Source organism: Salminus brasiliensis, chromosome 12 (genome assembly GCF_030463535.1).
Source record: "Salminus brasiliensis chromosome 12, fSalBra1.hap2, whole genome shotgun sequence".
Classification (NCBI taxonomy): Eukaryota; Metazoa; Chordata; class Actinopteri; order Characiformes; family Bryconidae; genus Salminus; species Salminus brasiliensis.
The window spans coordinates 26,186,698-26,202,963 of NC_132889.1; the positions used below are offsets into that span (position 1 = coordinate 26,186,698).

General features: G+C 39.4%; 1 protein-coding gene across 3 annotated transcripts in view; it reads right to left on the minus strand.

The window, feature by feature from the left end:
- Window positions 1-1,160: 1,160 nt before the first annotated feature.
- Window positions 1,161-16,266, minus strand: part of gas7a (growth arrest-specific 7a) — a 65,961-nt gene continuing 50,855 nt past the window's right edge. For all 3 annotated transcript variants that reach the window (XM_072693115.1, XM_072693117.1, XM_072693116.1), the window contains 5 exons: window positions 15,814-15,945; window positions 13,266-13,389; window positions 8,236-8,315; window positions 7,574-7,672; window positions 1,161-5,336 (listed from right to left, as the gene is read on the minus strand). In XM_072693115.1, the coding sequence (XP_072549216.1) occupies window positions 5,223-5,336; window positions 7,574-7,672; window positions 8,236-8,315; window positions 13,266-13,389; window positions 15,814-15,945 (549 nt within the window). In that variant the 3' untranslated portion in view covers window positions 1,161-5,222. The remainder of the gene's footprint in view (window positions 5,337-7,573; window positions 7,673-8,235; window positions 8,316-13,265; window positions 13,390-15,813; window positions 15,946-16,266) is intronic.

Here is a 16,266-nt window from a genome sequence, read left to right on the forward strand (position 1 = left end):
GTTTCCGACACTTTTGTTAATTGTGCGTATAAGTGAGTTGTATGGGGGCTTCAGGAGACCACATAGTCCAGGGGGCATGGGGGTAGCTTGTATTCAGCTGACGCAAATATGCTCAGCAAACATGCCGTAGGCTTCATGAACTTCACTATTTTAATGCAGGACTCTCTACTGCTGCCATTCAGTCACATGACTTTGTTTTGCCTTCTAGATAGCCACACCTCGGTTGTTCTCTTATCCATATCTTTTTACGGTACCATACCTTTTGTTTATGGTTTTTATCACTGTATCAGTTCTGTATCTTGGCAGTAAAAGGAAATGAGATGGCAATGAGTGTAAATTTTGAGACACTGCTTATTGGTAAAGGTCCCAATCTGTTATTGCTAAGGAGTAAAAAATTAATGGTTCTTGTACACATTTAGCTTATTTAAAAGAGATCATTTGGATTTGTGTGCATGTATAGACTATACAGATATTCACATGCTTTTAAAACTGACTAGGTCTGACAGAGTACTTTTTAGTACTTTTTTATTGTTCATTTTACACTTACATTGTTTGGTCAGCATGTGTTGCATACTTAACTTATTTATTTTATTTTCAAGAAGAACAGATGATGTAATATTTTTATAAACCGAAATGTTATATATATACCTAATGTTATAATAATCCTAGTTTAGCATCTGTACAAGATCTTTGCGCAACTACTTCACAAGTGAGGCCCTGCATGCCAGGTGAAGGTTTCTTTCCCCCTGTTGTATGGTTGTCATGTTGTCACAGCAAATTGCCATGGCTTTGGGGAGGGGTGGGAAAAGCAAGGACTTACCTCTTTCTTAAAGCCATCTAAGGCTGTCTTTGGCTCAGGCTAATGCATGGCCTGGTTTCAGGGATGGAACACTGAGCCAATGAGCCACTGAGCTCTGGTGGGGTGGGGCGGAATTGCAACTGACCCCAGGAGAGTTGGAGCCAAAAGGCTATGTTTCATCTCCTTAAAGGGATCAGTCCACTCCAATCAAACTGGCTGGGCCATTAGCGTGAAGGGAGCTGCGCCTGACAAACATGAGCACACATGAGGTGCTACTTAGAGCCTGTCAAAGAGTTTACAGTCCTGGTGGTGTGATGGAAAATAAAACATAGTTTCAAATAAATGTCACTCTCTCTCTCTTTCTCTCTCTCTCTGTTTTTTCTTTATTTATTTCAGACACTGTAGTCATTTCCTGGCCATAATGAACATAAACATGACAAATCCATAAACATGTAGTATTAATGGGGACCATTAACTTGAGAGCAGATAAATCAACAATTACAATATCATATAAAAAGGATTTAGTTACACACATGGACATTCAACTACACCGAATGCACACCATTGACGGGAAGTATCAGCACAAATTTATGCCACACGTAGTTCGGGAATAGCTCAAGAAACAGGAGACGGCCGTTACATGCAAAAATCTGCAGACAGGTAAACCAGCTACACCTAATGTTAAGCGAGGGAGGAATGGCAGTTAGTAGAAAATCATCATAGTTTAAAAAAAAAAAGATAATAAAAAATCTATTCTGTACTACCTGAAAATGTCTGAATGTATGCAAGACTTCTTTGACTTAAATTGTTTAGTAACTTTTCTCTGTGAGGTGCTAAAAATGTAAAAATGTACACTACCATTAAAAAGTTTGAAATCACTGTTGGAGAAAAGTTGGGTCCAAGATTTAGTTTTAGATACATGTATGAAATGCAGTGGGGAACCTTCAGGGCCATCCCATGTTTCCCAATTGTCGTTCTGGAGGCACCCTGAAAGGGCTTGTTAATAAGCTGATTAGTGGAATCAGGTGTGATGACCAGGGTTGAAAAACATTGCTCTAGAGGCCTAATGATTTTTTTACCTAGTAACCTTTAACTAGTACAGTGGTTAGTCCTAGGTTTATTCCATTCCATCAGGATTTTGTTCATTGTTGAATCTGAGCAGGTACAGTTAAATTAGCTCTTCTATTGGCTAGGACTTCACTGGTAGAACTGAAGGCCTCAACATGCCACAATGAACCTTATTGTAAAAATTGCAGGTCATTTTTTGCTATTTATAATCCTGCTCTGCGGTCACTGTCTGCCATAAACAAAATGCTTGCAATCAATAACTTCATAGTTTTCAAATCATTTGAAGAAACTGTAGAGCTATAAAGCGTCTGGCTGAATCACAGAGTGGATTTGAGGATTGGATTTAGTTAAGGTCACCATTAAGAGCTTCATGATTAACGCTAACTCTAAGTTCTTCTTTTAGGGCTTTTTCTAGACACATCCTCTGTTACACTTATCATGCCTTAACCTTTGAGGCATTCTTAGTCATAACTGAGTATGGTGACAACAGTGATTCCTAACTTCCAAAGATAAGTGTATATTTCCTCCATCCCTCTATACTTGGAATACCTGCATGGTTTTATAGCTCCATGACAAGAAAGTAACACAGCACACCAAAAGAGCTGTTTGCCTTAACAAAGTCCATTAATTAGTTTACTTGTATTAAATGAATAGTCATTAAATAATGACTACCCCTCACCCGGACACATAGGTTGAGTCCTAAACGAGTAAAAAACACAATTTTAGAAATTTTATCAAATTCTTTTTTTTTTCATTTTTTTTTTCACAACAGCTTTTCTGTGCTTTGAATTCTCATGTGCAGCAAATCCAATCTGTAGTTTTCACCCGGCTGTCATTATTAGTGTGTCGCATGTAAACATTAAGATAAGTATTCTGCTCGATTTGTTCAAATGGTTTCCACCCTGCAGTGGTCATATGCCCTCCGTAACCCGATCTCAAGGTAAGAACATTTAAGTAAGCTCTCGATCTGTAAACAAACACGCATTCGAATTTCAGTACAAACCTCAAAAAGACGCAAGGAGACGAGAAGCACTTGGTGGAATGTGCTTATGATGACATTAGCCAGACTCAAAAAAACAACATAAAGCCACATGTATTTACAACTATGTACAGACACTTAACAGAGTATATAATGGACATTCCAAGGCAATTTACCTTTAGGCACTAAAAGGTGTACATCAATACAAATGATCATAAAGAAACATCTGACCCACCTCAGATTCTACAGCTCAGCCATATCATTTCTCCTTAGATACACGCTCTGATAACGTCTACAATTGAACTTGGAACTGGAAGCGGACGAGATTGGGATGTTGCACAGAGCTGATTATGTCCTGCATAAAGAGGTTTCTTGGCTTCGCTTGAAAGGAAATCATATGATTGGGCTTATGAGTGCAGTTTTTTTTTGTTTTTTTTTTAAACGCAGACGCTATGGACATAGTCAATGGACTGAATGCCAGTGTCGAGGCAGTTTTCATGTTACACAAATATCTTTCCATAGACGAAATAGAACTATTCATCACTGAGATTCAGTGGTTTTGAGAAACGCATGCTTCTCTGTGAAACAAATCTGCCAAAAAATATGAAAATATATTATATCCATACATAGATCTATGCATTTTGCTGAGGACTGTTTCATTTATCAGGAAGGCTGTTTTTGTTTACGAAGAGTTTGTGTTCTAGCTGTACGTTGATTATGAATAGAGTAAAAATTCATCATTGCATTCCTCATTGCAATTAATTCTATGTTGTTGGTTTTTTTTCAACTACAATACAGATTTAACAATAGAACTATATAATGACACTATAGAATATTAGTAGATTTTTTTTCTTCACAAACTTTACAAATGTAGAGGGATCATGCTGGTTATTTAGATTAAAAACACTGTTCTTCTCAAACGGCTGTTGGTTATCCTGTTGAGAGCATTTTTGAACATCAAGATGGGTGACTTTCAAGTTCTACAGAAATAATCATGTATGCTCCTTCTCATGCAAACACACACACCTATATATATATATATATATATATATATATATATATATATATATATATATGTGTGTGTGTGTGTGTGTGTGTGTTATGTGTTTCTGTGTATAACAAAAATTATGCTTGTGTGGTTGACTGTATTTGAAGGAATAGTTCAGGGAAAATGATTTAACACTTACCCCACATGCAGTCAATCAGCCAGCACATGTTGGCTAGCTAGAGTATTCTTCTGTAGTAAAAAAGAGAGATGCTAGGCTCACGCTGTTAACAAAACTCTAATACATGCTCAAAACAGTCTCTGAATCCACTCAAAATGCATCTAGATCTTATTTTTTTTCCATAGACAAAGAACGATGTGCTTTAGAACTTGGAGTTACTATTAAACTCCTCACAATAGAATGACAAGGCAATTTAGAATATTATAGAGAAATATAGAGAGAAATCTTTTTTTTTTGTAGTTTTCCTCTGTTGAATTTAAGTTGGAAGATGTCAGACCGGCCAAAGAACCAATCAGTTTATGTCACCTACCTCAATTCCACTAGATAATTCCACTACTTCATCTAACCTGCTTCCCTCAGCACACAGCATGTCTCTAAAACACAGCAACACCTGTGGTAATCAACATAGGTTTGCCTGTCATACTGTCCACAGGCTTACTAGTTTAAGTGCCATGCTCGACATGCACTCCTTCCCTCATTATTCGCTAAAATAAGGTAGTTGTTTACGTTGCCATTTTGATGCCACTTTGAATCATTACTGATCTATATTTTTATGAGATTAGTGACAGTCATTATCCAGTGTTTGTTAGCAATGTTATCCAATGTCATAAACTAAAGAAGCACATGTCAGATATCCAACATGTCCCGGCTGATCGACTGCATCTAGGGTCAGTGTTAAATCGTGTTCACTGGATTTAACACTATTTGCACAATTTTTTTAACTGTAATAAAATTGTTAAATAAAAGTCACTGTGCTGTGCTTGTTTCATGTACAAGCAAATGTACCTTGAAATGATATCCTGAAATACTGAGATCATTGTGTGTTGAAGTGATCAGTAGTACTTGTGGCTTTTTATTCAGACAGCAAAGTGCAGGGTGCTGAGTAGAGGATGTTATTACACTCTGCCATCACTTCAGTAAGTTAAGTGTGTGCGACTTCATTGGACAAATTGTGGACAGATGGTGGTCCAAGAGAGAGATACCTCTATGGCTTTGGCCAAGAACTTGGAGTACTGTGGTAGACAGACAGGTAGACTCGGATAGTTTGGGTGTAGTGTTTTTACGTGTGTGTGTGTGTGTGTGTGTGTGTGTGTATGTGTGTTTGAGTGTTGCTATATGTGTCTTTCTGCTGTTCTGAAGTCCGTGTTCTCTAGATGTCCATGTCCACAGGTCTCAGATCTCCTGTCTTGTGCTCCCGTACCCACAGCTCTCTGTCTTTGGCTGGGTCCACACTCTGGAGGAGCTGGTCCACTGGCTCCAGTGTCTATAACATCATTTAGATGTATAAAAAACATACAAAACAGAGGCATTCAACTTGAATGACCTTGAACTTCTCTTTATCCATAGAATTAGAATTTTATTGCTGTGCTTTTAAGAGAGTTTACAAAAAAATCTCAGTTCTGATTAGCTGCACTAAACTGTATGTATATATATACTAACCATTTAAAATTTTGGGAAAATGATAAAAGTTTTGTTCACAAAATATATAATTTGAACAAGGATGTTGTATACAGCTGTATTACTACGATTATATCACAGTTAATACAGTAGTTATGACACTGAGCAACTGCAGTCCAAACAAGCCGGTGGTTCTTTTGAGGATTAGGGATTAAAACCTTGTTCCTGGTCTGGCTATTGACTTGCATGTGCTGGAAAGAGCACTCATTCAGCTTGTCGGCTTGTTTTGAGAGAGCGTGCCAGTGCGTAATTGCAGCCGGCTTCTGTACTAGTCTATTTGTTACGGCACACAGCACTGGGAGTTGGCTGCCAGCCGTCAGTTAAATCTGCAGCTTTCACTTGCACACGCCCACAGCCCTGTGGCAGGTGTTTACTCTCCCCCTGCTCAGACGCCCTGGCGGCCAGACACGGTCAAAACGCTAAGCGAAAGGATTTGCTAAAGCATTTTGCCCAGGGTAAAAGATTGGGTGCTTGCAGTTTCAGTAACAGGATCACTAGCTGGATCGTGGCTAATGCTGTGCCCGATTGGTGGGTTCCTCGGTTTTGCTCAGGCTAAGAAATGCTGCTAGTAAGTCAGGAACTGATACTGTAAGCTCCAGGCATTGGCAGGATGATGGAATTCTTGGGAGAGTTACTTGTGATTATTTATGCTCTCTCAGTGTCACAATTACTACACGCAGCTGTTGCAGTAGCAAGGTTGGCCAAATGGTGGAAGTCTGAATCTCCCCACATCACAGGATAAAATCCTACTTGCAAATACTACAATATCTGATCTAACAGTTTTCCCAACATACCATCAGTATCTGTAAGTATGAACTAAGTGTGGTCACTAGGTTTCTCCATCTCCATTACATTGTTTAGAAAATGAGAAATACTTCAATTGAGGCTGTGCAGTTATCCACTATCCTATCTATTTGCCTGAGCTTAATAGAAATCCATACCAGGGGACCCTATGACAACTTCTCTGACAGACTCAAAACAACTGATCCACTAACGATGACTACAAGTAAGTATCAGCGCTACATACAACCTGTCATTTATTCAGTTGAACTCTTATTCAGCACTCACTGTAAATTATGTTTATTAACAAATTTTACAAACTCTTAGCTGCTTGAATTAAATCAATCAAATGGGAACCACCGGTTCATATTCTTGGGTTTGCATGCTGCAACCGCCTCCCTCAAATCCAACTGAAGATTTTCTATGAGGTCAAAATTTAAGAATCTTCCAAGACTTTGGACTGTTGTCTTGTTGGAAGGTCCAAAGAAGGCCATGCTTCTTTTTTCCTAGGATATCCTTAATTGATATTTTTTGGCCCTGCACAGGCTGCAGGTTTACAGTGCCAGGGGAAGCAAAGCAACCACAGAGCATCACTGCCATGCTTCCCTGTAGGCAGTTTTTTTTTTCTCAGCATACGCTTCATTCCTGTTCCTCCAGACATACCGCTGATCCATAGAGCTGAAAAATTCCAGTTTTGTTTCATCGCTCCACAGAACAGAATCCCAAACCTTCTGTGGAGCAATGAGAGTCTGGCTATGCGTCTGGCTTGATTGGTTTAATGCAGACAGCTGAAAGTTTTTACATTTTGCTAATAAACCTAATTTGCAATGGGGTTGAATAATTCTGTATAATAAAATGTCCCAAAAAAAAAACCCTCAATAAAACCACATAAACATGAATATTGCTGTGCATTTTAAATCTGCAATATTTACTAGGTTGCACAGACAAAGCAAACTTTAGGTAACTGCTAAGTAACATCTTTCAAGAGCATCAAATCCCATCTTAAAAGGTAATGGAAAACAACATATTTTTAATAAATATCACAGTGTAGTATTACTGACAATCAAATAACTACTTACTGCATTCGTATAATTGTATTTATTCATCTACTAGGGTTTGGAGTGAAAAAAAAAAGTATACCAAAAAGTATGTATTTTTAATTTTGTTTAAAACACTTGCACAGTACTGCAATGTTCTGTATTATCTGTATTATCTTGCTGCAACCAAGCTGCCTCAGGAATGAAAAGAACTTCCACTACTCACACTTTGGTTGAACATGTCTGTCTCTCTGCGTAGAGTAGTGTACTGACGAAGATGCTGCTGAATCATCTCCACCCTCTCCACTTCAAGCCTCTCCAATTCCTGCAGAGAGGGATAAGAAATTGATTGGCATGGAGGCACCTGACATTTCACGATAAAATGCTGTCCACTGGAGCGCACTCTGCCAATAGTAAATAAAGGTATCAAATGACATAAAACAAGAAGAACCACATTTTAGTTCCCTAAAGTATCTTCACACATTATTGCTTTGTTGAGAGAGCAATAGTACCCATCTGCTATAACCGCCAACCTGTTGGTTGCTTGTCTGCTATGACAGGTGCTGCAAATCTGACACCACCTGCAAGCTGCTTTGCAGATCAAGGCAAACCTGCTTTGTGCAGACCACTACCCCCAAAGAATGCTTTTTTTTTGTAAGAACCAAGAGTAAAAAAAACTTTGTCTTAAATGCTGTAGAGGTTCAGTAGCAATAGCAGTTCAGTAACCCAAGAACCAGCCACAAATCTTTATTTTCAAAAGTGTAGGTTCATGATCAGTTGGATGGATACAGGTAGGAATTCTACACAGCTTTGTACAAAAGCAGGAGGCAGAAAAGAACAAGAGACTAAAACAAAAACAGTGTTGCAGGGTTAGAAGAATCTTATTACCAAGCTTGTAGTAATCATCTCCTCAAACCACTTGGACTGGGCCTGGTTGTAGAGGTCCACACAGCGCATCAGGTCATCACCTATGGCAGGAAAAAACAGAGGCAACTGTTACAGACGGCAAGAGCAGGGGATGCACAAAGCTTCTGTAACCAGCAGGGGGCAGTCAGAGCCCATTCAGCAGCTTTCTCTCAGCATTGCGAAGTCACACTCTTAAAGTAAAAAATGCAAATTGCAGTATGGCTTTTCTCTAAGCAGAATTATCAGCATAACCTCATATTCAGCTTTACAAGTAATGCACAATGACGCAAACAGAAGCACCCAACCCTGGAAAAGAAGTGACATCTCCATCTATATGGAAATGAGGCAGGAGTTTTAATGACATTTGCCTCAGTAATTGGGGCAAAAGTGATAACTGACAGAGGGTAGGCAGTCTATATCTGATGTTTCTTGCTGATTTAAAATGTGAATTGAGTGTAGGCGTGTGAGAGAGTGAGTGAGAGTGAGAGAGAGAGAGAGAGAGAGAGAGAGAGAGAGAGATAGACAGACCAGGCTTTTCCTCTGAGCTCTGATAACAATAAAAAAGAGGATGGGACGTTGGCACCTACACAATTATATGTGCATCTACCTCAATATCTGGTGCTAAAAGAAGAGCTGAAGCTTAGCAAGGTTTGTTATTCTGGTTAAACTGTGTTTTAGTCCGAATCAGCTATATATTATATGTAGGCCTAGCTACAGCTAAACAGCACTTCCTCCAGTGTCTTATCTCCCCCCACTGGACAAGTTCTGTATCCCTGAAAGCAACTGAGAGTCATATTACTCATATTACACTGATTAAGATCTCTCATTATTAAACTCAGGGCATTAAGAGAAAAAGTCAATTTGCGAGGGAGGTAAAAACAAAGGTAGGTCTGTAGGTAGGTAACTCACTAGACAATAGATTAATCACACACAATTTCTTTGTTAATTCCTGTTTACATGTCCACTTGTCTTAATAACAGCATCAGTTCAGCCAGGTAAGGGTCATAACACAGTGTCTTGTGATTGTTCCTGTCCATTGTAGCCCACTCTTCCACAAACTGGGTGCACATTTCATTTTAGCATTTCACATGCTGTTCTAGACTGAGAACTGGGACTGAGGGCCGACTTTGCCGGTCCCAGTGTTGAGCCAGTTACATACAGATTTAGATGTACGTATGCACCCTGCAGTTTTATTCAGCCCTCAGTTATGTTCTGCTTGGACAAGTGGGCTAAGATGAAAAATAACTTCTCAAGAGACTGGTGTGATTGGTAAATTTACAGGAGAGGGAAAAAAAAAAAAAAAAAAAAAAAAAAAACAACTGCCGGATTCAAATTATGTCAAAAAGTGAAACCAGGTGGGTAGATGGTGTCTGTTAGCTGGTGTGGCGGAGCTGGGGACCTGGCTCTTTCCTCTGGGCGTGTTTGCTGTCTGATGATGTTGCATCAGTGGCAGTTTGTAAAGAGGCGTTGGCTGGCTTTGTATGTATCAGAGTTGACATGTGTTAAGTCCTTACCCTCCTATTGTCGGCAGCATTTATAGTGCTACGAACAGGGTTAATTAGCAGTACCAAATTGGGGAAAAAAGGGAAAAAAAAAAGATACAGGTTATTGCATGACAGCAACGATTTCTAAGTTAAGACCAAAGGAAATGTGCATTATTTTAAGAATGTTGCCTATGTTGCCTGGTTTTTAGCCACACAGTTTAGAGAAACCACTCAGGGCTCGTCCATCCAGGTAAAATCCTAATGCATTTCACCAAAACTCGCTAAGACAAATGATCGACTTTGGTGATCATTTAACTAAAATATGTGAAACGTATTGTAATGCCTACAATATGGTAAACACTGTTACCAGCCAGGGATAAGACAAGGTAAGTATTTGGAAAGAAATCTGATGAAGATCTTATTTCTGCCCAATTGTTTGATGTTTAAGGTATAACCATGATTCAGAGTGTTCAGTTATTGGTGGTAACAAACACTTATGAGTGTGAAGAACACTTAACATGGTAAAGAACCACTACATCCCATTCTTAAAACCTTTAAAGGGCTTTTCACACACACATTTCCTTTTCTAACATGGTTCTTTATTGAACCAAGAAAAGTTATTCAGTGGCATCACTCAAATAACCCTTTGTGGCACCTTTATTTTTAAGAGAACAGTCACAAAAACGTTACTGGTGTAAGAATTTTAACACTATGAAAAAAGACCCATGAAATGCAGTATACTGACATTTAAAACTGTACCCCAGATATGCCACTCAGCCTCTTTGAGGGTCTCTCAATTGCCATCTATTGTGCAAATTGCTATCAATCAGATTTACACCCTTGGGTTCTTTTTGTCTATTTTTGTATTGTTTGCTGCTCAGTTCCACTGTTTTCTAAGATTAGACTATTTAGCACAAGATATTTTTGTGGGCCTAACAAAACTGTGTAGTATAAAACTGTAACTCTTTACAATTCATCAATTTTAACACATAAAATATTAACTATATAATACAGCACCCTAAATATGACTGCTGTATTGTTCCTGAATTTAACTTAAAATTCCTTCCACACTCTATGGCTGTGCAAGAACCTGATTCCCACATTTGATGCGTTGTACAGGGCATGTCACCCTATCAGGCAGAGATCCAGGCACCAGCCTGTTCTTCTTCAATGCCTGTGCGTCAGTCAGGCAAGTGGACCCTGTGTCCTCAGCCCTGGATGCAGACTCTGGGAAAACACTCTCCCACGATGCGTCACGCAGTTTACAGCTTTGTGAACTGCATCCTGTGGGTTGTCGGGTTCCTCCCGTGTTAAGGATGAGTGAGTGGCCAGCGCAGGACAAATCTAGCATTCATAGAGCTCGCACGGTGCAGCCAGAAGCTTAGGGTGCTGGGCTGCCTCTAATAGCCCTTCCCCACTGGGTCTATTATCCCACCATAAAAAACATAGATCACCACACTGGACTTCCACTTTCCAGCACTCTCAGGAGCCAACGGAACCTGGCTCTTTTTTTTTTAAATGCAGGATCTTGGGACCGGGCCAGGGCGCTTTCTGCCCTCACGCCAGAGCTTTTGCTCGGCCTGCCTGTCACGCCTCTCAGCCCTTCTCCAAACAGTGGCTGAAACTCTATCCCAGCCCCACTGCACAACAATAGCAGGCAATTTGTGCTGCACGCTAGAGCAGCCTGTGGAAAAAGCTGCTTACGCAACGCTAAAGAAGGAGCATCGGGTGATGCCGGGCTTAAGAGGCAAAGCTGTCCTGAACGATATTGCGAGAGGGAGGTGAAGGTGGAAAGAAGTCTCAAGCTCGATACACTCAAAAACTGAATATTATGTATATTATATCTATTTTTTAATACTCTTACAGATACTGTTAGAAAATAATTCTTACATTATTTTATCACTTTTTATTCAACTGCCATCCAGGAGCTTGCTCAGCAGGGAGCGAAGTCGAGCGACTAGTGTTGAACTAACAGAAAGGGTCCAATGCGACCTGTGTTTTGGACTCTAGGCAATCTAGGCTTTAAAAAGTTAGTTTGCAGGCTAAACACCACAGTACATACCATGTTCCAGCTAATTGAGGGTCACATCACATATGTTTAGAGGAGACAGCCTCACAACTACGGTGGGCTTGTTTTGTTCCACACCTGATTTCAGAGAGTGACACTCACTAATCAGTGAGCTCCCACAGCGTTGTAAGCACCCACTATGTGACTCTCTAAATGCACATGGAGGAATTTGTTTATTTTGCCATGTACTAGATGGACACAGAACAAATATATGACACATCAGGCATGTCATAATTGTGAAATACTATTCTCATTTTCAGATACCATCAACAGTTTTTTAATACTGTGGTATTTAAATAGGGTTTTACCTTAATACCACCCTAGTCTACATAGTCCTGAAAATGGGTTCTATGACTTACGTAACAGTAGTGCAAGACTTTTTAGTACTGTAAAAAAAAAGTCTACATGACGTTCAATGTATGTGAAGAACCATATTACCAGGCAATGAAAATGTTAACTTCTAAATGGCTCTTTGTGTTGTCATGGTTCTATGTACAGTAGAGCCACTGGCTTTAGTGAACATTATTTAAACCCTTTTTTTAAGATGTTGGTGTCATGTAACCCTATGAACCTTCAGTGAAGTGTTAACCAGTTAATGTCATTGCTTTAGACTGCTTTAGACTAAAAAAAACTAAATAGATTTATTCTTTTTTTTATGTTATTGTTAATGAAACATTCCCTTTGGTGAAATTCCACAACAAATAACAACAAAATATTCTAATTAAAACATTTAACATACTGTTGCTGTCATGAAAAACCTTGAATCTCTATTTTTGGTGATTGTGACTTTCACTGAAAGTTAAGAAGGCTTTTCCGTTTCCAGTTGCCATTTTCATCTTCATTAAGGCAAACTTAAATATCATCAAAATCTATAATATATTTGCATAATATTGTGATATTGAGTTTGATCCATACTGCCCAGCATTAGTTGCATTTCACTTTACTATATTTGATTTAGAAGTAATGTGTCGTCTCCCCCCCCCCCCGGGTATCAAGAATGTTGTGTAGCTGTCAAAAAAGCAATGCTAAACAGTAAAGTGGAGGACAGCAACCTGGAGTTCCTATTACACTGCAGTCTGCTGGACTGTCTCTGACAGCTGGGGCAGGACCACTAGATCAGTCTGGGATTTTAATGATCAGAGAAGGACGGTTCAGGCAGGTGCAGCCACTCATCAATACGAGTTCACACAGAGAGAACGAAGAGTCCACAAAATCTCAGTCGGAGAATGCCTACAGCTCACTGCATGAGCAATATGTGTGCATGCCTTCAAACAGCATCTCATTTGTGTGCTCCCAGAAGACTTAAATAGACTTCTAAGCCTAAGCAAAAACAGCACAAACTGAGACGTAAGCAAACTGCTGAACTCTGCGTAATGATTATGAGTACATTGAAAGCGACACTACATGCTTGGGGACAAAGCAATGACCATGAGCATTCAGAGTTACTGTGGGCCTCTGACCTGCTTGTGTGGATTTCCGCCGGGCCTTCTTGATATCCTCTTCTGTCTTGTTGCTCAGCTTAATCTCCAGCTGCTGCGTCTTGACCTCAAGGTCCTTCTGTCTGTCTGCGAGAGCTTTGCGGGCCTACAGACACACGGCCGACGCGAGTCAAATACAAGGCATTAAAACAAAGCCTACAATTAACCCTACATTGGTATTGGTATTGTTCTCATCAATGTTCTTTTTTGACTGGATGCATGCTCAAAATTAAAGGTGCCACAAAAGATTATTCGAGCGGTGCCACTGAAGAACTACTTTTGGTTCCATTTTTGAACCATTTTTGTAATAGAGATGTTGATTTTAAAGACCAATTTTAAAGGTTACTTACCAATTTATAGGTTCTTCACACTCCATTGTGAACATTTCTATTACAAAAATGTGTTTTAATGAAACCAAATGTGGTTCTTCTATGGCATTGCTTCAAGAAGCTTGTGTAGCACTTTTATTTTAAGAGTGTATCTAAATTCATTATTAGTAATGATCTCTTTCCCCCTTTTCTTTCAACAGTTTCCACTACTGCATCTCAGTTCATCTGCATTGTTTTCCTTATACCTTAAAGTGTATCATTCCAGTGTATGGAATTTTTATGGTCGAAAGAGTTTTTTGGCATAATTACCCAATCAGATGAGGTCAAACACCCCCTAACTAAACCTCTCACAAACATTCAAGCATGAATTTGCTGTGTTTTGCTGCCTAGGTGAAGTGCTGCTTCTCATAAGAACAATTTCACGGCAACATGTGAGGTGGCACTCTGATGAGTTCAGCTCAGCACCTCACCAAAACCATCTGCTGACGATGAGTGAGTCTGGGCACAGAGACAGTAGGACTAGGTAGCTCTGATGCATTCAGCACAACCTGTTATGCTAATGGTTGCTCATTTAAACTGGGCAGAATTTACAGGAAGGAAGTATGTACAGGATACATATAAAGAGAAATGATACAACAAAAAACAAATCTGTATACACAAACCCAGGTAACTGAGAGCTTTATCAATATATTTGCAGAGGACATGAAAATGGAGTTATGCAAGTTAAACATGCACATGTGACCAATACTGATAACAAGTTAAATAGGTTAAAATGAAAAACAATCACCTGGCCAGTATCATTTTTAAGGTGTTTGTGGACACTCCTCCTAATGAATGCATATAGCTAATTAAACAAGCTACGGATTTTCTCTAGTCCTTGTAGAGAAGTACTGCCAATAGAAGAGGACTCTCTGATGAAAATAAGCATGAACCTATTGGCGCCATGTTTAACGCCAGGCTTGGTTAATAGCAGCATTGAGCTGTGGAGCAGGGGAACTGTGTTCTCTGGAATACTTCTAAGGATGAGGTGAGGTATTGATCATTCAACATCCTGGCCTCACAGTGCGTCTAAATCTAGTAGAAAGTCCTTCCTAGACAGTAGAGACATTTACTCCAACAAAAGCAGGATCAACTCTTTTTAAATACCTTTGATTTTGAAAAACTATGAATGAGCAGGTGTCCTAAAACTTTTGTCCATAATGTAGTGTCTCTGGTCAGGCAAGCACACCACACTATTCCAATAAAAGTCCTTCTAACTCAACATTAGCCTACCTGTGTAACATGCCTGAATGTAAGTCACTCCAGTTACTCACTCTTAGCTAATTGAATCTCAGCAGTTTATGAAACAATGTGCAGAAACATTCATCTTTGAGCAGAATGTTTTTGTAATTGCAAATGTAAGTAAAACTGTCATAACAAACAGCCATGTGTCCACCATCTGGTTTCCACAGCAGAAAAAAACATGAGTAATGGCAGACCAAAACGTGATCGGTGGAGCAACAGGTGGAGCCTGAGCAATCCATGTGATTCTGCAGGATAAAATGGCATTTTAAGCAAAAGTAGCGGAAGAAACAAACATAGCTTAGAATTCACAGCTTTTTGTTTTACCTCTTATATTCTTACTTCAACTTTTATCCTTTAATAGAAGGAAACTTTATCCTTTAATAAAAAGAAATTTCCTTTAATAACAAATATTCTCATGCTAGAAATGTAGGATTTAATGCATTTCACATTTGTTTTTTTCTGCTAGTCTTTTGAGTTCAAAACTACCCATTTGGCCTGTACTGCTGTGAGTGCTGAGAAGCTCAATAGGCTAATATTGATAAATTGTATCGGCTGAGATCTAATGTATCATCTCTCTCACACAAAAACCTTGCATCTTCAAATTGACCATTTTCACTTTTTGCTGTAATTTAAATCCGGTTATTCTTTATATTGCCTCATTATTTCATGATGAATGAACCAATATAAATGATCCAAACATTTTTGGAATAAAATATGGAATAAAAACTGACCTCCTTTGAAAGTTAAAAAGGTTTTTTTCCTTCTCCAAAAAAAAGTTTGGAAACACTTATTTACACATACTGGAGAGAATCTAAAAACACAAATTCCAAGGTGATGGAAATCTGATGGCATCTCTTTTCAAAAATTGTCCAGCACAGCAATGCACCACATAGAGATCAGCATGCTGGAAGCCATACCTTCTCTACGGCCGCATAGCGACTGACCAGTTGTTTCCGCAGATCTGCAATATGGTGGTCGTATTTCTTCATGTCCTTCTTGAAGTTGTCCCCTCTGAACGTAAGCAGAGGCTTCTCCACTTCACTTTGCAGCTGCAAGGCAGAGATGTGGTGGTCAGTGCAGGCAGATGGATTCCACACATTACTCTCCTCACTGGCCCAGTGCCTCAGCAGCTTTCAGCTACTGCCCACTCAACCATCCCTTAGTCCTGTCAGCCACAAACCTGACAGATTGAGAGGATATGTGTTTTTTGTGTGTGTGGGTGTATATGGCAGTGGATATGCTGTCTCCATGCATGTAAATGCCTGTGCTGAATCCAGGCTCCTGCTCTCTGAGTTCAGTATTCCTATCAGTCTTTTTTTCTGAATGTGAAAGCTGAATCAGAGTGCTATATCCTAATGCCTCTGTCCAAG